At 35.7% G+C, this 22,846-nt stretch overlaps 1 protein-coding gene and 2 pseudogenes across 1 annotated transcript; 2 read left to right on the plus strand and 1 right to left on the minus strand.

Annotated features, from left to right (window-relative positions):
* The first annotated feature begins 11,778 nt into the window (after window positions 1-11,778).
* On the plus strand, window positions 11,779-12,674 carry LOC148690603 (uncharacterized). The gene is made up of 3 exons (XM_088686934.1): window positions 11,779-11,869; window positions 11,965-12,024; window positions 12,110-12,674. The coding sequence occupies exons 1-3, from the start codon at window positions 11,852-11,854 to the stop codon at window positions 12,590-12,592; spliced, it is 561 nt and encodes a 186-aa protein (XP_088543060.1). The 5' UTR covers window positions 11,779-11,851; the 3' UTR covers window positions 12,593-12,674.
* A 1,912-nt stretch (window positions 12,675-14,586) lies between these two features.
* On the plus strand, window positions 14,587-15,975 carry LOC148690604 (uncharacterized; annotated as a pseudogene).
* A 3,122-nt stretch (window positions 15,976-19,097) lies between these two features.
* On the minus strand, window positions 19,098-21,219 carry LOC137725165 (putative xyloglucan galactosyltransferase GT17 pseudogene; annotated as a pseudogene).
* Window positions 21,220-22,846: the final 1,627 nt, after the last annotated feature.

Here is a 22,846-nt window from a genome sequence, read left to right on the forward strand (position 1 = left end):
TGCGCGACAAAAAATACACTTCCTCCCGCAAAATAGAAAAGAGAGGAGAAAACAAATTTTGCACGACGAATGTGAAGAAGGCTATGATAGATGAAGTATTAGTAAGTATATTATTCTTGATGGATTAATAATTAAGGTTGTGAAATTTTTAGTTATATGTTGAAATTAATTATTTGCATATATGTGTAACAGTGTAAGTATACTCTTGACGACGAACAGTTGATGAAGTTGATGGATTGTCGCATCCCAGCCCGGGCGGGACCACTTCCCGGGCCCGCTCCACCACCGTAGCACGATATTGTCCGCTTTGGGCTTACCATTCCCTCACGGTTTTGTTTTTGGGAACTCACGAGCAACTTCCCAGTGGGTCACCCATCATGGGATTGCTCTAGCCCCCTTCTCGCTTAACTTCGGAGTTCCTACGGAACCCGAAGCCAGTGAGCTCCCAAAAGGCATCGTGCTAGGTAGGGATGGGAATATACATTTAAGGATCACTCCCCTGGGCGATGTGGGATGTCACATGGATAATGCGTTGGAGGGAGGTTACAATCGATGGCGTTAAGAAGTCTTACGGAATGGACCAGGATCATCCAAATAGTAGTTTTAAATTGATGTTTTGTATGACAATATTTAAATTTAAGGTGTTTTTTAATATGTTATGTATTCGGACTTAATTATGTTTCAATTATGTATTTAAACTTAATTAGGTTTCAATTCGTGTTGGTTTTTTTATTGAAACTAATGTAAGCACCCTATCCTCAGTTTATATGTGTTTACAATCTTCAATGAATATCGTACTTATGCTGAAAATAATTGTATGGAGTAAGTAATTAATTATATATGGGCTAATATTTAATGCATTAATTATTTATAGAATAATATTTCAGGTATTAATTATTTATAGAATAAATAATTAATATTTTATTCGTTACACAATATATTGAGCGACAATAAATTTGTGGCGTAAGGAATCTTTGCACGATGAATACATGTGTTTGTCACGTAAAGCAGGGTCAGCATGCGTTCAAACCTTCCAATTAATTGCTCATTGATGACGCATTTTTCGCGACGAATATGTTCATCGCACAAAGGTGTCCTAATGCTACATAAACACAATTTCAGAGCCCTAGTTTTCAAAAAAAATTTGTTTCAAAAAGAATGGCCGATTCTAGATAAGGTTCTAGCAAAAAAAAAACTTGTAGTGCAAATAGAGAGGTATCGATAGAAGCAAGTGCCGTACTTTGAAGGCAAAAATTTGGCTGAGGCATATGCCGAATTTAAGTATGACATTGGGAGTTTGGTGCGGAGGGATTGTTCTACCGAGTTTGAGTCTTGGAAAAAGGTCCCTGAGGAGTTGAAGAAGTCCATATTGGGAGAGTTATCAGTAAGTTTGTGGTAAATAATGAACAATTATTTTTGTTAAAACGTAACATTTTTTTAAATTACTAATTTGTTGTTACTAGCATTAATGTAGGTTCATTGGGATGTTGATGAAATCGATGAGAAGCAATGGATTTATGTGGATGGGCTTTTCAAGCAAAGTTTTCGGTAGTGGAAGTTTGATGTCTTGCGGGCGGAGGATTAAAGTTGATGAGGGTTGTTTTTTTGTGGACTTTATATTTAATTTAATGAATAAATATATGTTATGTGGATGAGTATTAATATTTGCATTAATTATAATTTCTATTTGGGATAGTAAATTAGTTTTGTTAATTAATTTAATGTTTAATTAGGTTTGAGATAAAAATTTACAATACATACAAATAAATAACAAAAATAGAAAAAAAATTAAAAAAATATGCATTGCGCAATGATACATTCATGCGTTGAAAAGAATAAATTGTAAAGCAAAAGACATAAAATAAAAAAAATGGTAAACTTGTGTGATGAATGCTTCTTTTTTCGTCACGCAAATGACATTTGCACGACAAATACCATATTCGTCACTCAATGGGTGTTTGTACGACAAAGACATTTTTTGTACGCAAAATCGTTTATCCAAAAGTGAACTTTTTAATCTAGATTCAACCATGTGCAGAGGCAAACTGCAAAAAAAAAAAAAAAAAAAAAAAAAATTGCAATTTGTGCCTCTGCACTCATCCCTTCAATTTTGCTCAATCCGTCATCTATCATTTCCATTTTCTCTCAATTTCATCATCTAATACTCCCTTCATCTTCTCTATAGGTTGATCGAGCTATCTCAGTGTGTCTGGTAAACATTTTTTGTCGTTACGGTAAAAGTATTAATGTACATTCATACTAACGCCATCAATTGGTGGAGAACGATTGAGAAGGTATTTTCTTCGTTTTATTTTTTAAACATATAAAACTAATTAAATTATGTTGAACTTAGTTTGTTCTGTTAATATTGTGTTGTGAAATTATATTTATATTATGTTGTTAAATTTATACGTGACGTACAAATATGTGTTGTGATGTACGGAGTTAATTGAAATTAACTTCGTACTTGTTTTTTATTTTTAGTAAAACTTAGTTTCCCGTTTGAGGATTAGTTGGATTTCGCACATGGATGCGAAAGCATGATTGCGGTCCAATTAATTCTTAAATTGTCCCATTATTTGGACAGTTTGTGAATGCACAGTTATGACACGTAGTTTATGGTTGAAGGATTAGGTTTTGATTGTGGAGATTTCAATGTCATATCTATACATTCTTCGGGTTGTACACCTGAAGAACTATATCGAGATGCTGCCAAAATTTATCCACGTAGAAATCTAATCTGATGTAGTCGTAAATTACGTGACATGAATATGCATTCCCGAATGGGATAGGGCCCTTACTGGAGGCATAAGGTGACATTATCATTTTGTATGAAGTTGTTGTGATTGTTGTATTATTATTGTGGTTCCAGAAATTATGGACAGGACGTGGATACAAAACTCGAATAGATGCGCGGTCGAATACTTGGATGGAATCAAGGATTTTATTGACTTTGCACGTACACACAAACCGAGTGCAATTAGAATCCGGTGTCCTTATAGGAGGTGTAACAACACATTAAGAGAGACAATTGAAAATGTTCGATTTCATTTGGTAAGGAATGGAATGATTGAGACATATAATACTTGGAACCATCATAGGGAACAATTGGACAATGCTTTGTCTTCAAACGCCACAAGAGTGGATAATCTTAAACCTATTGTGGATCCTAATGAACAAGTCATGGATATTATAAATAATGTTTTTCCATTTGCATCGACAAACACAAATCAGGAAGGGGAAGATGAAGTGCCTACACCAATGGACAGTGCAAAGTTCGAACAATGTGAAAAACTATTAAAAAATGCCAACCAAGAGTTATACCCGGGGTGCGAGAGCTTTTCCGCTCTCACGGCCATTATGGAACTAATACATGGAAAAATATATTATCGTATGTCGAACTAGTGTTTCGGTTACTTTTTGGGGGTTTTCAAGAGAATGCTTCTGAAAGACAATTGTTTGCCAAAAGACCATAGACATGCGCAAAAGGTGTTGAATGGTCTTGGATTGGGTTATGAAAAAATTCACGCTTGCAAAAACAATTGTATTTTATTCTACAAAGAGAATAAAGCATTGGATAAATGCCCTGTATGCAATGAGTCGAGGTTCAAAATGACATCTCAGAATAGAACGACTAAGATCCCACAAAAAGTTATGCGTTATCTGCCCTTGAAACCTAGGTTGCAGCGATTGTATATGTTGACGTATACTGCCACAGACATGAGATGGCATAGGGAAAAACAGGTAGACGACGATGTAATGCGGCATCTTACAGATGGGGAGGCATGGAAAGAGTTCGATTGACTGTTCCCCGAGTTTGCTACTGATTCTTGTAAAGTTAGATTGGGACTTTCCACTGACAGATTTAATCTGTTTGGGGTTTTAAACCAACACCACAGTACTTGGCCGATTTTCGTATTTCCGTATAATTTACCACCATGGAAATGTATGAAAAAATAATACATGATGATAACTCTATTGATAATTGAGGATCCTGGTAGGTCAATCGATGTATATTTATGGCCGTTGGTTGATGAGCTAAAAGATTTATGGACACACAATGTGCGCACGTACAATAAATGTACTGGCATGGTGTTCACTTTGCAGGCTGCAGTGATGTGGATTGTGAACGATTTCCCTGCATATGCAATGGTTTACTGGTGAAGCACTAGGGGTTATATGGCATGCCCTGTATGCAAGGAAGACGTAACATCTATTTGGCACGCCAGAAAGGTTTGTTACCTTGGTCATCGAAGATGGTTACCTTGGGACCACGAGTGGCGAGAGAAAGATAAAGAGTTTGATGAGGAGAAAGAGCATCGCCTCAAACTCATAGAATGGTCAGGTGCTCAAATTTTGGAACAGCTTAACCATTTGGATTTTGCTCCTTTTGGGACCAATGTCAGTAGGACAAGACCTTTTACACATATGAATTGGACACACAAGTCTATGTTTTTTAGCTCTCGTATTGGTCCAAACTAAAATTGAGACACAACCTCGATGTTATGCGCGTTAAGAAAAATGTATTTGACACATTGGTCGGCACAATTCTAGATATTGAGGGCAAGACAAAGGACACGATCAAAGCTCATCTTGATTTGTAACGAATAGGAATACGACAGGGTTTATGGATGAATAAGGACAATGATAAAGCCATAAGGGATCTTGCATTTTTTTTCAATGAAACCGAATGACAAGAAAGAATTTTTAAAGTTTTTATCGTCTGTAAAGTTTCCCGTTAGGTATGCCTCAAATATCGCAGGTTGCGTGAGCATTGACAGGGGTAAATTAGCTAGCCTAAAGAGTCATGAATAGCATGTGGTTCTACAATGCCTACTTCATGTGGGTATTCGACATCTCTTGCCAGCCGATGTAGTGAAACCAATCATGTTGTTGTCCAGTTTTTTTTTTGCAATTGACGTCAAGAACGTAGCGAAAAACGAACGTTAATCAGTTACACCATGACATTGTGAAAGTTTTATGCATGTTTGAGATGATATTTCCTCCAGCTTTCTTCCCAAGTATAATACACATGATGGTTCACTTACCAGATGAGGCATTGCTTGCTGGACCATAAATGTATCCAATAAAAAGGTATATATTCCTCGTCATTGTTATTAATCAATATTAAATATATTACGATTAGTAATATGTGTATCATATCGTTTTCTTTTGGCAGGCTTCTCGGAGACTTGAAGAAAAGTGTACAAAAACAAAGTGAAGCCCGAATGATCCATTATACAAACTTGGGTGGCATATGAGACTCTTTCATTTTTTGGAATGTATTTAAAGGATGTTGAGACAACTTTCAATCGTCCTCCTCGCAATAATGACGGGGGTGTGAGAAAGGAGAAACTTTTAGTTTTTGCCCAAATCGCTCGACTATTCGGAGATCGGATTTGTGGCTAGTACTTTTCCAAGAAGGACATGGAGGTAGCACATTGGTTCGTACTCAACAATTGTGACAAGACACTGTCATACCTAGACATGCATGAAAATATGATGAAGCAGGCACATCCTTCACATTTGTATGCCAAGAAACACCGTGAATTATTTCCGTAGTGGTTTGTCGAATATGTAAGTTTGAAGTATTTTGTATTGGACATATATATTGTACCAATTAATTTGCTCGAACTAAAAAATTTAAATTTTTGTCTAATATTAGGTGAATCAACTGAAAGCATCGAATTCCCCTGTGTATAATGAAGAGTTATATAACTTGCCGTTCGGACCAATTCGCGTTGAATTGTACTCGGGTTGCCATGTCAACAGTGTCAAGTTCTTAGTGGGTGCATGAGATGACAAGTTGTGTATGTAAAACAGCGGTGTTCATGTCCTTGGGGGAGGCGAAAGTACAAACATTGAATTCTATAGTAAACTAACAAGTGTCATGCAATTGCTTTACAAAGACCGGTGCCAAGTGATCCTATTTAAGTGTCGATGGTTTGATACAAACCCAAATAGGCATGGAAGTGTGAAAAGAGATCATGGATTACTATTAGTGAACACTACCAAAACTTGGTACGATGACAACCCTTACATCTTAGCAACCATGGCAAAACAAATTTTGTATATAGATGACCCTAAACTTGGGAGGGTTGGAAAGTTGTTCAGATGATGGATCATAGAAATGTGTATGCTATACCAGAACAAGACCATACTGACGACGACATCGACAATGTTGTTGACCAACGTCTTGAATCTTTGATGGAAAGTGGTGCGAAAACACTTCGAGATACTAATCTTATCCAAAAACCATTTCAGATAGAAGGACTATCTTCAATCGAAATACTGATTCAGTCGATCACAATTGACCTCGGTAATATTCCACGATACGATGGTCCAGTGTGCACAAACGACGATGGTGACATACCAATCGATGATGAGGAATAGGACACTAAAAATGATGATAGCGACGAAAGTGAAAGTTATTATAGTTCAGATGAAGAGTAAGGAAATTTATTTGTAAAACACATGAAATGGTTAATGCATTATATAAAGTGATGGAAAAAATGGTATGAATGATTCCCATTTTATATGTGAATTACTTTGTAAATAAATTTGGTATGTTTGTATTTTATAATAAATTGTAAACAAAATAAATAAAAAAAATTAAAAAACCATTTTGAAACATAATTGCGTGAAGCATAACAATTTTTGGTCGCGCAAGCTAGGCCTGGCAATTCCTGACACGACAAGTCAAATATTAATTTTATAACTTTATAACCCTAAAAGAAATTACTATAATAATTATATATATATATATTAATTTAACAATTTTATACCCCTAAAAACCATAAAAATTATATATATATATATATATATATATATATATTAAATTTAAAAAATTGGTGACCATTGTATCGGCTTAAATATATATACCATTCAACTTCTTAAGTGTTATACGCACAAAATAAATAAATTTAAATCTACTAAACTAATTTCAACGATCCAACCGTCAAACTTGTAAGTATATGGTTCGAGATCACATACGCCAAAAATCGCAAACAAACATTCAGAGATCAAGTAACGGTACAAAACTTTTCAATGGTTAGAAACGAAAAATCATGATTTAACGGTTATTTTAACTCCGATTTTGATGATTTTTTTTACAGCTACACTCTTTGACCCTATATGAATACAATGAATGAATTTGATCTTCAATTTAAACTATTTACACGAGTGGATACCACAAAATCTTATGTTATACTTAATGAAAGTATAATAAAACTCTGAAGAGTTAGTGAATCTATCTTTTTTATGGGATACGCATTGCACGAAACTAATTTCAAAGATCCAACTGTCAAACTTATTTGTATATGGCTCGAGATCGCATACACCAAAAATCACAGAAAACAAACATTCAGAAATCAAGTAACGGTACAAAACTTTTCGACGGTTAGAAACGAAAAATCACGATTTAACGGTTATTTTAACTCTGATTTTGATTATTTTTTACAGCTACACTCCTTGACCCTATAAGAATACAATGAATGAATTCAATCTTCAATTTAAACTATTTACATTAGTGGATAGCACAAAATCTTATGTTATACTTAATGAAAGTGTAAAAAAACTCTAAGTGTTAGTGAATCTATCTTTTTGATGGGATATGCATTGTACGAAACTAATTTCAATGATCCAACCGTCAAATTTGTTTGTATATGGGTCAAGATCGTATAAGCCAAAAATCGCAGAAAACAAACATTCAGAGATCAAGTAACAGGACAAAACTTTTCGACGGTTATAAACAAAAAATCACGATTTAACGATTATTTTAAATTTGTGTGGGAATATTGCACGACGAATACATATATTTCGTCGCACAAAGTGTATTTGCACGACGAAATATATGTATTCGTCGTGCAAGTATCTGAAATTTCAATTAAGGTGTTTTTTTTTTTCGCGAAAATTTAAAAAACTTCCACAACGATTGTTTAGCCTTGCGAGACAACGACTTTGTCGCACAAGATTCTATATTTTAACCTTCCGCAATGATTGTTTAGCCTTGCGAGATAAAGACTTTGTCGCGCAAGATTCTATATTTTAACCCCCTCTCTCCTTCTTCCCCTCACTTCCCTCTTCTTCCTTTTTCCCTGCGTGATACTCTCCTTCTCATTCCTCTGTATCTTCATCTTTCTCTCTATCCCTCACTCTGGCCGTCACGACTTCGTCTCCAAGAGGTAATTTCCTCTTTAGTTTTTATTTTCAGTTTTCTTTATTTACAAATTGGGGATTAGAATTAGGGCTTTTTTGGCTTTTTTTCTTTTTCAAATTGGGGGTTAGAATTAGGGCAGTCGGGTTAGATTAGGGTTCGTAAATTAGGGGTTACATTTAGGTTCTTAAATTAGAGTTTTTAGTGTTCTTAATTGGGGTTAGATTTAGGTCTTAGATTAGGGGAACGATTTTGGGCAGTGAGGTTAGATTAGGTTTTCTTAAATTGGGGGTTAGATTTAGGGTTCTTAAATTAGGGGTTCTTAAATTGGTGGCGATTGTCAAACTGCAATCAAGTTTATGTCCAAATGCTCAGGAAGGGTTATCATAGTGAGGGATAACAATAGGTTTCATAGGTTTGAGAATGGAAAGTGCACATGCGAAGATTAGTTCTGTAAACTTCCATGTGCTTCCCTTTGTTTTTGTTTTCTCACTGATTGCACGTTGCTCTCTTCATAAAATATGCAGACATAAACACATCTAGAACATGGGATGAGTGAGTTGGCATTTTTCATATTTCAAAATTTCATTTTCTGGAGAAAGGGTTCAACAATTTGGGATTTTTTTTTTCATCCAAATTTGTGCTTCATGGAGAATGATATTGTGTTATAAGTTCTTATATTCTAGATGACTATTTATTTGCTCTCTTGAAGAAATTTGTTTAATTTTTTTGCATACCGGGTGAGGTTTTTTGTCAACAAATACTTTCATTGCTAATACTGTCATTCTTTAACGAAAATACTTTCATATGATAAGATTGTCATTCTTGATTTTTATCAATTTTCAAGAGAAAAATCCAATAGCATTTGGACGTACACTTTGGTCACTTGCATTACTTTATGGTAATTTTAATTACTATTTCCATAATTTTGTTACCTTCCATTGCTTTCTAGTATTGTTGCTTAACTTCAAGTTCAAGTGGTCTGCTCGAAAGTAGTCCCATGGATTTTGATATTGTTGTGGTTGACTTGCTTTTTTAAGGTTCATTTGATGAGAGCTTACATATCAGAATTAGATGTTTTGGTTACTCTCTTTTCATTGGTTTTCTGATTGTATTCATTGACCAATACTGTGCTTCGATTTTTGAAAATAGAAGGTTATCATCTCTGCTTCTAGGGAGATGCAAAGAAGGTTATCAGTTATCCTCTGCTTCCCTTTGTTTTAATTGTGTTATAGCACCTGTTGTGTTTATTGGTGTGATATATTGGACTTTGTAACTCCTAAGATGTCTAATACTTTGTTTTTCTAGCTATGATGCTTGTATCCCTAGTTATTGTTGAATATGTGCCATACTTTTTTCTTTCCATCCATTAACTTGGGTGCATGTTCTTGGTTTCTGCCTACCCTCAAGGAGCCAAATTGCTAGCTTGTGGCTTATTTGTCACTTGAATTCCCTGACACAGACAGAGCACGTACATACAGATTTTGCCTCCAACTACTCCTTTATGCTAGTTTCTTCTTATAAGTTATAATTGCTAGGTCTATATCCTATCTGAATTGATTCATTTGTGTATAGTATATTAGTTTTAAGTTTTCTTTCTGCCAAACTTGCATTGGGTTTAGAATTAGGGTTTTTAAATTTAGGTTTTTAAATTTGGTTTTAAATTTAAGTTGAAATTATTAGCATGTATACGGTAAGTTAAATCTTTGTGTACGAAACAAATTGATTTCCAATTTTGTAGATGTCACACCTCATTAGAACCCGAAAGGCGATGACTTCTACACCTAGTCCGATGGCTACATCTAGTCCGACGACTACACCTATTACTGTTGCCACTGCTCCGGCAGAGAAGGACCATAGGCCGGTCAATCCGGTTAACCCAGTTGGTCATCCAGTCTCACAAGCGTAGGCATCGTCGACTTCTTTGGTGGCGTTGCCTGTTAGCGCCCGACGTACTCACCGATGCCCCGCATTACGGACCATATGTCATCATCAGGATCCACAATCGATGCCTCGGGTACACGGCCAGGTATACAATCCTAGTTCACTCCCTCATTCCCATGTTAACTTAATTTTGTTATTTTAAGTTCAATTTGTTATGTCATGTCATGTAAGGATTAAAAAAATTCCATTGTTTTCTCTTTTTTTGTTCGTAATTTCTTCACTTTCAGAAATGGGTTTTGTCATGAAATCGAAATTGTATGTCATGAAATCGAAATTGTGTCATTTCTTAGTTACTGAAATGGGTTTCTCATGGAATTGAAACGATAGTGCTATGGAAGAGATTTGATGATGAGGGAATGGCAAAAATGTTTAACTGGGAAATGAAAACCTTGGTAATTATCATGAAGGAAAGTATTTAGAGTCGTAGAAGTTTCAGTTATGACTGTCAAAGTCCTACAAATGTCAATGTGGATGACGTTATATGGAATTGTTTGCTACAGCAGCTTAGAATTCTTTGCCAAGCCTGTTGCCAGCAATGTCGAGAGCCTATGTATACAAGCTCGAAAATTGGCTTTCTTGGATGGCAGTTGTCGCCATTTTTAGAAGTTTGTTGTGGTATTTGAAAACGCTAGAATTGGAAATATGTTCTAATTAGGAGAAAGGAAATAATGGCCTCAAACAGAGAAGTACTTGTGATGCTCAATAAGTAACTTTCAGGAAAAATAAAGGAAGAAAATGTATGCTAATGTTAACTGATCAATTTTGTTATTTTAGGTTCAATTTGTTAAGTTATGTCATGTAAGGATTAAAAAGTTGTCGTCGTTCCAAACCTTTTATTAAACTGTTGTGATCATTATGTTAGATGCATATATTGTTTATGTTATTTTCAGGGTTTTGGGAAATGTTTTAATTATAGGGGAGGTTATGCCGAAATTTTAGTAGGATTTGTTATTAGTTTTAGGTTAATGATTTTTTTTTCATCTCTTTGTAGCGAAGAAAAACACCTGGGGACCTTGTTGGCAATTGAAGACGGCGAAGGTCACCCGGGTGACCAACAGTCGTATCCCAATCAAATACGATGAGCGACATCGGGCAGCACAAACAGCAGAGCAGCATAGTGCATTGGCCCACGACATTGGGCATGTCGTGCAGATCTTTTGCCCTATGCTGTGGAAGTCTTGGAAAGCAATGCCAGAGGAGACGAAGAACTCGATGCGCAATCAATTGTCCGTAAGTAGTGTTACCTTTTTAATGCTTTTCATGTAAAATTTATATATTTATATTTATTACTGTTTTTATTACTAATACTTTCAAAATATTTGTTACACTGCAGACAAACTACAATTTGGAGGACATGGACAAGGACATGTTCGCGTACCTCAATCGGCTCTTCTCCAAATGCTACAAGCAGTGGAATAGTGACCTGCACCAATGTTTCCAGCAATTTGATGATCCGTAGGTCGCTCTTGAGGAAGGTTGTCTGAAGGAGTTGGAGGACCGACAAGATAGTTGGATTTGTCTTTGCGGTCATTTTCAAGAGACGGGTTATATGGTGCGTTTTTAATTACGACTATTTCAATTTACTTTTTTTAATTTTTACTAATGTTTATTATTATTATTTTTAATTTTCTTTGAGTATTACAATTAATACGTTTATTTTTTTTATAAGAGAAGAAGGCGAAGGCGAACAAGATCAATCGAAAGAAGAAGACTCTTCTCCACCATTCGGGTTCGAGGCCTTTCTGCTATAGGATGGAGGCATGGCGGAAGGTATATATTACATCTTTCATTTCCAATTTTAATATGTCTCTAATAATTTTTGTTTTCTTACTAACGGTTTCCTTATCTTTTCAAAATTTCCGGAGATTGACGTCTTTGCTGACGTTTATGTTCAGCCTAGGGATGAGTTGACTGAGTCCCTTCATGTAAGTAATTTCTTATGCATTCAACATTTATACTAATTATATCAAATTGTTTTCTATTAATAATCCATGTTTTTTTTTTTCACAGGCGACTATGGTGGATAAGAGTCAGTCGGTGCTTCAAGAGTCCGCCTCCCAGCTTCCCTCGGACACGCCGATTGAGTCTATGGATCCCCCTGAGGATGCAGGGTTTCACATCATAACAGAGACGTTGGACCAAACTTTCGATCGGAGGCGAGGGACTTATCGTCGGGGGATGGGAAATGCCAGGCAGCAGGAGCGTAGAGCTTCGTCATCCTCACAGTCAAATGGCCAGGTTACTTCTTTGACGCAAGAAGTCGCTGGCCTAAAGAGTGAGCTGGCATCGTACAAGTCTCAAATGTTGATACTTGTACAAGCCCTCAATTCCTCCGGAATACATCTCCCCCAGTTTTTCTGCATCATCGCCCTCACAGCCCTTCCACACCGAGCAAGCACAACAATCAGGCCCGCCGACCTCCGACCCTGTCCCCAACCAGCAGCAAGATCCTTTGAACAACATTCCTATAGATTTTTCCCTTTTTTTTCATAGTTTTGTTCCTACTTTCTTTTAAAACTTTATAATTGTACGTACATTTTTACTTATATTATAAATAAAAATTGTTTTTTTATTCATTAATTTGCTTTCTTTTTTTTTTTTGTCATTAGAATGAATTTTATTTTTTAATTTTCCTTTTACTCTATTTATTTTTTTTAATAAAAATTACACTTGCGCGACGACTGCAAAATTAAGCGCGTCTTATAACTTCCTCATGCAAACTTTTCAAGACGAACTAGTCACAAAGTGCACTTGTACCCTTTTATATCATACGATGAAAACCTTCGTCCATATAACTTTAGCGCGACGAGTAGTAAAGCGTCGCGCCATTTTTTTTTTTTGCGCGACAAGTTTGAAATTGTTCATCGCGCAATGTCTTTTTTCACAACCTTTGCGTGACAAAATACGCGCAACGATTTTTCTGGTCACCATAGTTTTTGTGCGACCTAATAATGATTTGTGCAACAAAATCTTCCTCGTCGCGCAAGCTATTTAATTTAGTAGTGTAAGGTCGTTAGTAGTATACTGCAATGTAATGAGGTGATAGTTCAAGTCATGGAATCAAGGTCTCATCAAAGCATTTGACACAAAAAGAGACAACATTATATGCTTCGGAAACATTTAATAGTAAATCTTTTTCTAAGCTAAAAGGATTAATACATAACCTAGTTAATCTACTAGCTGAAGTTCACTTGTTTAACATCTTCAAGATGCAGAAGCAATTGACTTTGGAGATTGTTGGAGATATGCCCTGAAAGTCAATCTTGAGAAGAAATCTTCAAGATAATGTTTGAATGTACAGTTATGTCTAATACAACAAATGGGCAAAGTCACTCAGATATCTCAATTAAACGATATATGTACAAATAGGGAATCCATGGGAAATGGATTGATGGTAGAAGTAATATAAATAAATTAGACAATTGAGACTTTCTTTACATAACTGTAATTTCCAAAAAGGTTCTTCTTCAACCACACTATCCAAAAAGGTTTATGTTCATCGGATTGTTAAAGGGACGCTGACAATTAATCCGAATAGACTAATACATACTATGTCTGCTTCAATGGGAAGGATGGAAAGTCTCAAACCATTCGTGTAGGGACACTAAGACAAGTATTTAGGTGCTCGTTAAGAGAATGGGTCTACTGAACACAATCAAACGAGAGTACTTTCATGGAGTTTTACATACGTGCCAAGCAAGTAACCCAACCGATAGGAATAATATAACTAGTCCCTTGACTTGAGACATCATAGTTGTCTTAGAAATACATTGCTAATCATTTGACAATGAGACATGACCACATCTCATTTTGGATGTGTTCTATGCATTGATGGGGTCATTAATTTATTCTTAGAGACATGTGAATGTATAACAAGGAATTTATTATCTTTAGTATGAGAGGAAGAATACTCTATACTATTCAGGAATCTTCAGCCGAAGTATCAAACATTATACTAAAACACATTTCTATACGACACAATTGAATCATATAAGTTAGTATAATCACATTAGAAGTTTAACGTAAAGTATCCATACCTTGATGTTGTGATTAAGAGTATTGAATTAGTAAAGGATTGAAGTAAAATGTAATTCCAACTGGATAGGTTCTCCAACCAAATTCTACATTAGCTTGGGTAGCCACGATATATATGGTTAGATGTCACTTATGAATTGTGGGTCCTTGATAAAATAAGTAATCATCAAAGTAGAGGGAGATCTAAAGGTAAGTTTTAATTCCCTATGTGATTGTATAAGAACTAATCAATTGGATTGATGCCAATCGTAAAACGATTGGACACCGATGCACTCGTGTGGTGAGATAAGTAAAGGATGACAGAATTAATTAATTAGATTATTAAATTAAAAGATGATGGAATTAATTAATTAGATTAATTAAGTAATACGATTAAGTAGAATGCCTAAGTTAATCAAGGCAATGGGTTGTGGTGGTAGCGGTGATGACAATGGGTTGTGGTGGTAGTAACAATGGCGGCGACAACGGTATGTGGTGAGCGTGATGATAGTGTTGGTGTTGGTGTTGGTGGTGATGGTGATGGTGGTGACGGTGACAAGGGTATATGGTGGTGACATGTGGCATATCGGTGTCAGTGACCACTTATGTTTCAGTTTTTTGAAATTTTTTTTTCTTTTAAACTCACTAATTTAAATTTGAAAATGACAACTATTTACATGAAATTTAAACTTGGGAATTGGAGGGTCCCAAATTTCAATTTTTTTTTTCCCGCATGAGAATTTTAACTCCTATGTTTGTAACTCCAAACGATTAATTAGTGCACATCAATTTATAAATTCTCACATTTGTTCAAATCCTAAGTTTATTTTCCTTATTTAAACATAGTGTAAGAGTCCCTGTTAGTGCTATATATGTTACACATAATGTTTCCCATTCAAGTAATGTGAATTATTGTGTCGAAACTAACAGAAGAACTCTGCCAGCAAATGACCCCTATTTAAAAAGATGAAAACTAAAACTGAAAACTAAAAATTTATCAAATGACCCCTTAACTTATATACATTTCACATTAAAAAAATTTGTTTCGTTGCATATGAATACACATGATGAGCATTTCATTTCTACAAGTATCAATATTTAACAAGAATACTTTTGTTCCCTATCTTTTGTTCTTAATTGATTCGAGGAGTTGGTAGGTTGGCTGTAATGTGATTCCTCTTTCCTACATACATCCAAAAGTTATGAGAACAAGTTATGGTAGCCTTCGTAGGACTTTGCCTTGTAGCAATTGTCCAGTGATTTTTCTTCGCCGCATAAAAGAAATGTACGCAGTGTGGTTGCAGGCTCCCTCGTAATTTAAAAGAAGTACTACAATTATGAGTTATCGACCTTCTAAGAAACAACCAGTTCTAACAACAATTCATTTCTTCATCTATAAATTGCGCTTCTTCTATCATCAATAAACCAATATCCCAAACTTAGCCAAGTACTAATTTATTCTAGCTCCGTCGATTTTTGTTAGCAAATATTCGTCTAGTTCAAGTAGTAATTCCGCCGTGGCAATGGCAAGCCCTCCCCCAGCTTATTCAACTGCACCGGGTCCTTATTATGTGCAGGCACCGCCGCCTGCCGGTTATCCCCTAAGAGAAGGACCTTCGTATGCTCACGATTATCAGGGACCTGTAGAAACCAAGTCCAAGGGGTGATGACTTCTGGAAGGGATGCTGTGCTGCCTTGTGTTGCTCTTGCCTCTTGGATGTTTGTTTCTGAAGTCACATATATGATCTATATGTATACATCATCCAGGAGATTCTATATTCTTGAATAGGTTTTTATCACAAATGATCTCTGAGATTGACCAAACTCATTATTTTGGTTCTTCACTTTCAAAATCAATCAATATCCTCTCTGACATTCACTACCACATATCAATTTGGTCCTTCAGTTTAAATTCGTCAATTATTCTGTTAGTTTGTATGTGGAACCCACAAATCCAATAAAATGGTGGCACGTGAATTACACAAAAGAAAGGTTTTTATCGCAAATGGTTCCTCACATTGACCAAACTCCTCATTTTGGTCCATGACTTTAAAAAATCAATAAATTTGGTCCTTGACTTTCACTATCGCACATCAATTGAGTCATCCCATTAAAATTTCGTCAATATTTTTTGTTAGTGTGTTAATGTAGTCCCACTAGTTCAATCATATGGCACCAAGTGGTTCAACTATAAGAAACATTTTTTTTAGGGTAAACCAACTGACGAGTATTCCACGTTGGCATTTCTCTCACATCCCACAATCCCAATTGGGAAAAAAAAAATTCAATCTAAATTCGATAAAATCAAAGTCCGTTCAATTCAAATTTGATAGGATTATAACTAACTAGAGAGAATGAGGAGTGAATTCAAGAGGACCAAGAGCTTCAGTGGTGTCATGGTGCCTTCCTTTTCTTTTTGAGCATACCAAGATGAAGACAATGATGTCTTCTTTTTTTTTTTTCCTCTTAGTTTTGGCTTTTAATTTCTTATTTTACTTTTAGTTTTAAATCTTAAAAAATAGTTTTTTTATAGTTAATCCATGTGGCGCTATATGAGTGGATTAGTGGGATCATATTATCACACTAGCAAAAAAATATCGACAAAATTTGAAATGACTAAATTGATGTGCAATAGTGAAAGTCAAGAACTAAATTTATTGATTTTTGAAACTCAGAGACCGAAATGAGAAATTTAATCATGTCAGTGACCATTTGTGATAAAAACTCTTCTTTTGTGTAATCCACGTGTCACCATTTTTGTAGGTCTCACATACAAATTAACAGAATAATTGACGGAATCTAAACAGAATGACCAAATTGATATACAATAGTGAATGTTAGAGATGACATTGATTGATTTTGAAAGTGAATGACCAAAATGATGAATTTGATCAATCTTAAGGATCATTGGTGATAAAAACCCTTCTTGAATAATTGAATCCAGCTCGATCATCTTATATTCTCTTTATTCATTTGTATACCCCTATTTTATACACGTTTTTATTTTGAGTAATGTTACACTTACTATCTATTTGTACCACTTTTTGTATTATTTCTTCAATAGAAATAAGCCCCTCTAATACGTGTGGATCTCATCTGTTTTAAAGAGATGATACAAATTACAGGATAAATAGATAATAAAAATAGTATTTTTTTTTTTTTTTTTATTATACGACGAAAGACCACGTCCCAATACCTTGTAATAAAATAGAGACACTAGCAGCTGCCCAATTCTTCTTGTTGTAGAATTTTTGTTATATTATAACACCTTAATTAATTTGTCGTCTGCAAAATACACTTTAATTTGAATACTGCACTGATATTTTAACTCCCCATACCAGTTGTCCAACACGTTGGGCATGCTATTTTCTGGGCCGGATTAGGAGACAGCTTGGGATGAGTGCCAGCCTATTAGGCTGGGCTGGAGGACATTGGAACTGTGCCGGGCCATTTTTGGTGCAGTGAGCCGGCCTACCCCATTGGGGTGGACTTGCTCTTATGAAAGAGAAAATTAAAATCTCGTACAGTTTTTTTATATTATTTAAATTAAGCATTTGTGCTTTTTTAAAATTTGATTAAAGTGGTTTGACCAATAATCATCTTTATTTTCTAAAATTAAAATAATATTCGAATTTATCATTTTATCTACATGATGCACTTTTCCTTATTTAGTAGAGATATTAGTAATTAAACTATATTTTCTCTTCCAAATATATTGTTTTGATCATAGTCTTTTTTTTTTTTTATGTAAACATTTAATAGGTACAATATATTACGTATATATTATCTGCGGGTATGTTTGAATTTACAAAAATCATTAATTGGTATGCTTATTTGCAATTTTGGTACGTTTGATTTGATACATATTGTTAATATTGGTACATTATTTTTATTTTGGTATGTTTTATTTTCTACACATTGTGTATTAGTACGTTTATATTATTCTCAATCCTATTTTTACTTAATGTACTAAAAAATAAAAATAAAAACTTATTTCAGTACGTTTGATTTTGGGTATTTAAAAATATTTTAAACTATTTTGAAAAGAAAATATCTCAATCGTAGATAATTATTGCTAAATTGTAGCATTATTGTGAAAATAAATTGAATCTAACCAACTTTTTTTTTATATAGGAAATTTGTTACAATATAATGTGCATGTAGCACCAAAATTATGATATAAAAAAAAAAGTTTAATCAAATTACTAAAAGGCATGGATGTTTGATATAAAAAATTCAAAACTAAGACAGCCATATCAATAGATCCCCTTATGAAAACTCAAATCATTGTTCAACAATGTCCAGAAAGTCAAAATTTTCTATAGCAGCACGAAACAAAATGGTAATCAACGCATTATTTCACATGATATTGAGCATCTCCAAATATTTCAGCTGCACAGATAACATTTGGATTCTAATTATATTTCTAACAAATATAAATATGTTTTTTTTTTTAGTGAAAGAGATGTAAATTTTAAATATGTACAAAAAATGTAAATGTACATAAGTTTATTACAATTTTTCAGTTAAACATGTATGTTTGACGTCCGTTAACCCTAAAAGAAAATTGCATGTTTACATCCATTTAAAATGTCCGCTAAAGAGCTTCTATGTCTTACACATCAATACCGATCAGTAATGCTCTTACTATAATACATCGATATACAAGTTTATTCTACAAAATAAAATTTCGAATGTACAGACTTAGTTAATGTATATTTATTTACCTCAACGTTCACCTTCTAACTGTTAATTAAAAAGATAAAATATCATATATGATTATATTTCGCCGTTAAATAATAAATGTTAAGCAAATGCATATGCCGTAACTAGTCTCCGATTTTACTTCATTAAAAAAAATGAAGTTCGAATTCATTAACGAAGACTCAAACTGGTAAATTTAAAACAGCTCAACGTAAGTATTAAGACAAGAAAGCATTACCTTCATCAGTCAACATAACATGCCACTTTTCTACTACATAGCTGACCAAATATTGTATTTTTTTCCCTTTTATTGAAGAATTAAATAAAATATTTCTTTACAATAACAAAAAATAATAATAATAATCATAATAATAATAATAATAATAAATAATAATAATAATAAAAAAGCACTCAATAGACACCTACGACTGTCGGCAGGGTTTGTTTGAGAAAGCTGTGGTGTTTGTCCAACTCCACCTTCTACGCACCTTAGTTAGTTTTCTCTCAATGGTAATACACATAAAATCCACCTCTCATCATCCAATATCTAATTAATCAATCAATTTATTTATTTATCATGTCATTTTCTGCATGTGCTTGGCCAACGATGCAAGTGCAACGTCCACGGCGTCCCCAAACCCAAGATTAGTCGCATTCGGATGCGCGTAAGTCAGACTTGGGATCAATTCTATGAGCTTTTCCCGCATCGCCGTTACCTTTTCGTTCGGAAACTTCAGCAGCTCCTCTTCGATCCTTTTACTCACGTCGCTCTTCTCGTCAATGTAAACCGAGTACGTGCTCACGTCACCAGGTAAAAACCACTTGTACTGTGTGTACGCCGTGTGCGGCGACGAGAAAACCGGTATGCAGCCGGCGAGCACCGAGTCAAATGTCGACCGCCGGGTGAACGAGTCACCGGGCGCTTGCAAGCAGAAGTGCGACTTGGACATCACCTTTAGCACCTCGCTGGGCTCGTGGCACTTGCCGGCCCGAGACCCACATTTTAAAAGCATGCACCGGGTCGACTCACCGCATTGCCTTATGAAATCGTCCCGGACGGCCGCTTTTTCTAACCCCTTTCTGGGCCCACCGATGAAAGAAAACAAGTGGGGTCGGTCCATTCCCCTCACTCTGTTCTGCCAGGCCACCATCTCCTGCCAAGCGGACGGGTGGAAATAGGAAGGGTAGGGTAAGCCGTGTTGGTTTGACCCTTGCCAAGGATGCCTCTCCACTGTCAGCACCGACATGTTTTTAATGGCTGGTAGGTTGAGGAGGGAGTTGGCTCCGAAATCAGGACCATTGGTGACCCTCATGAAATCCCACGCGGTCCTCCCCAGTGCGATAAAGTGGTCCCTACCGTTGTGCTTCTTCCACCAAGGCTGGGACTGAACGTAGTCGACCAAGTCAACGGCGAGCTCGTCGCGAGCGGTGAGGTTGGCTTCCTTAAACTTGCTGGAGGCGTGGAGGCCGCCGTAGAAAGGGACATAGAAGAGAGAGGCACGTGTTGGATCAAGAGTGCGGCAGGGGTGGTTCTCCACTCGTGCGTGGAAGATCATCTCGGCAATGAACTGATGGGTGGCGAACCACGAGGCGGCGGAGCCTAATTTGGGATGCGGCTGGCCAAGGCCGCGGTTCGCCACATGAGGACACATGTTGGTGTACACGTTTAGAGCGTGACAATGGTCCAGCAATCCAAGGTTGAACTTGGCCGGCAAAGGGTGTACGTAAACGGACAGGCTTGGGTCGCACGTAGGAACTTTGAATGGGGATTTTGAGGTGGTGGTGGTGTCGGCGGAGCCAGTAGTATTAGTATTGATGTTGTTGGGATTTTGGGTTGTGCGGATGAGGTGGTGGTGGACATTTTGTTGCTGCTGTGATTTTTGGACAAGATCAACCTCAACCTCAACAATGGGTGTGGTTTTGGGAGGGAACCAAAGGAGGAGGACAAGAAACCAAAGGGAGAGAAAGACAAAAACCAAGGCACCAAATCGGAGGTGGGGATTGTTAAAGTGGGTGTCTTTGTTTTTGGAGTAATAGTAGTGTTTCTCTTTCTCGTCATCAGTCCATGGAGGACTCGGAGGACTTTGCTTTCTAGAAAACATGGAGGGCAAGAACAAGGGAATTAATGTTAGAGAGAGAGGGAGAGAGAGAGAGAGAGAGAGAGAGAGAGAGAGAGAGAGTTGGGTTAATGGTGATGCGAATTGGAGCAGCAGTGAAGGAGAAGACTTGTTTTTATTTGCTGCTCTCTGAGTCTCTCTCTCCCCCAAGAGGAAAAGAAAAGAAGGAAGCATTCAAAGCAGTGTGATTGGCTTAATGCATGGCCACAATGTGGCAAAAAGTAGTCAGCAACTATGGCAAGAAATTTATCACGAAATTAACAAACTTCATGTGGGGGAAGACCAACAGTGAAATTAGCTTCTCTATTATTGTCAGGATATTAACAAACGTCAAGTGGGGAAGACCGACAGTGAAGATAGCTTCTCTATTATTGTCAGAGGCCAAATACTAGTGACAAACATATAATTTGTTGCTTACACCCCATTTCTTGGCAGCATTGAAGATCATATGTTGTTGCGATAATACTTGCTTGCAGGGATGCATATATTTTTTTATTTGTGAATAATGTATTTTGATCGAATAAATTATCGATTAGTCGTTCAATTTATTAATCTTCATTTGAAGATGAATAAAAAATCACTTGAATTTGAGATCGTTTAATTATCCAAAAGTATTAAATAAATTGACGGTTCATCATGATTATATTATTTGGTACCTACATTGGAAATTTTTTTTTTTTTTTTTTGTAAGATTGATCTTGAATTGAAGATTAAGAAATTAAACAGTTCCGAATGTAAAATTTATATCGTCAAGATATGTGATTCGTAAAGTGGGAATGAGTTCATCCCCAAAAGAATAATGCATGTACTATCCTAGTATCATATAATGTCATAATCGAGGAATTGCCAAAACAAATCTTTTTAAGATTTATGAATTATTGTTGGAAGAATGATGTATTTAGCTTAAATTAGAAAAGGATTTGAGGTGTCAGGGGTCGTTCTATCAGGTAGTTAGTCATTTTTAATCGTTTTAAGTGAGAAGGAAGTAGCCCAATTGTGTATTTTTTTTTTTTTCCAAAGGTAAGAATTCTATTAAATTCGAATAGAGATACTTACATCAAAAGCCAACTTATTAAACAATCATTCAGGCTCATGACCATTCCAACTATGAAAGCCCCCTTCTCTTACCACAAATGAAGCCACTAATGTGCTGCCTTGTTACAAGCCCAAGGAGCGAAGATAAATTTTACTGACCTCAATTGTTGCTTCAAAAGTTGAATACCGAAGAGGATCCCTTCAATCACAACATTAGGTGCATTTTCCCATTGAGCATGTCCAGGAGACATTTGGAGTCTGACTCAACCTGAACAACCTCAAAGTCCTTATCAATACAAACCATTGTGATGGAGCTTGGATCAAGGAGTCAAGACAAGGTGGTTTTGGATGGGTGGCATGAGATTTTGCAGGCTTTGTGGCAAAGGCGGCGTGCTTTATGAGTCTAGCTTAATGGCAAAGACCGAAGCGACACGAGAGCCTAATTGTGTAATTGATGACTGTTCTTTGTAAACCCCTTAGGTGTGCTAGAGAGTAAGGTGCTACTTAGTAGCCCGATGGCTCAAACCCTATCAGAAGTTTGACTCGCTTAATTCTTCAGCTTCTTCATTTTTATCAGTTTTCTGTTGCTCATTTTTTGTACTGTTTTAGTTGCTCAAATAATATTATATCGATTGAGTAATTTAAAAAATAAAAATAAAAATTATTTTTTTAGTTTGAAAGACTTTCCTGTATTTTATTTCTAATTTTGTATGTCATTACTTCTCCCTTTTAAATTTTTAAATTTCAAAATGCAAAGGGCAGTTTTGTCCTATGACAATATAAAAAATTTAAAATAATCCGTGGCAAAGAAAGTGTCTATTCCCAGGAATTATATAGCTCACCAACTTGAATGAGACAAAAGAGAAAGGGACACTTT

Source organism: Pyrus communis, chromosome 15 (assembly GCF_041283825.1).
Source record: "Pyrus communis isolate YQ-2024b chromosome 15, ASM4128382v1, whole genome shotgun sequence".
Classification (NCBI taxonomy): Eukaryota; Viridiplantae; Streptophyta; class Magnoliopsida; order Rosales; family Rosaceae; genus Pyrus; species Pyrus communis.

Bases quoted from the DNA above. Each gene is read 5' to 3' on its own strand.
- LOC148690603 (XM_088686934.1), top strand. The intron at 12,025-12,109 runs GTAAGTAATTTC...TTTTTTTCACAG, and splicing joins AGTTGACTGAGTCCCTTCAT to GCGACTATGGTGGATAAGAG.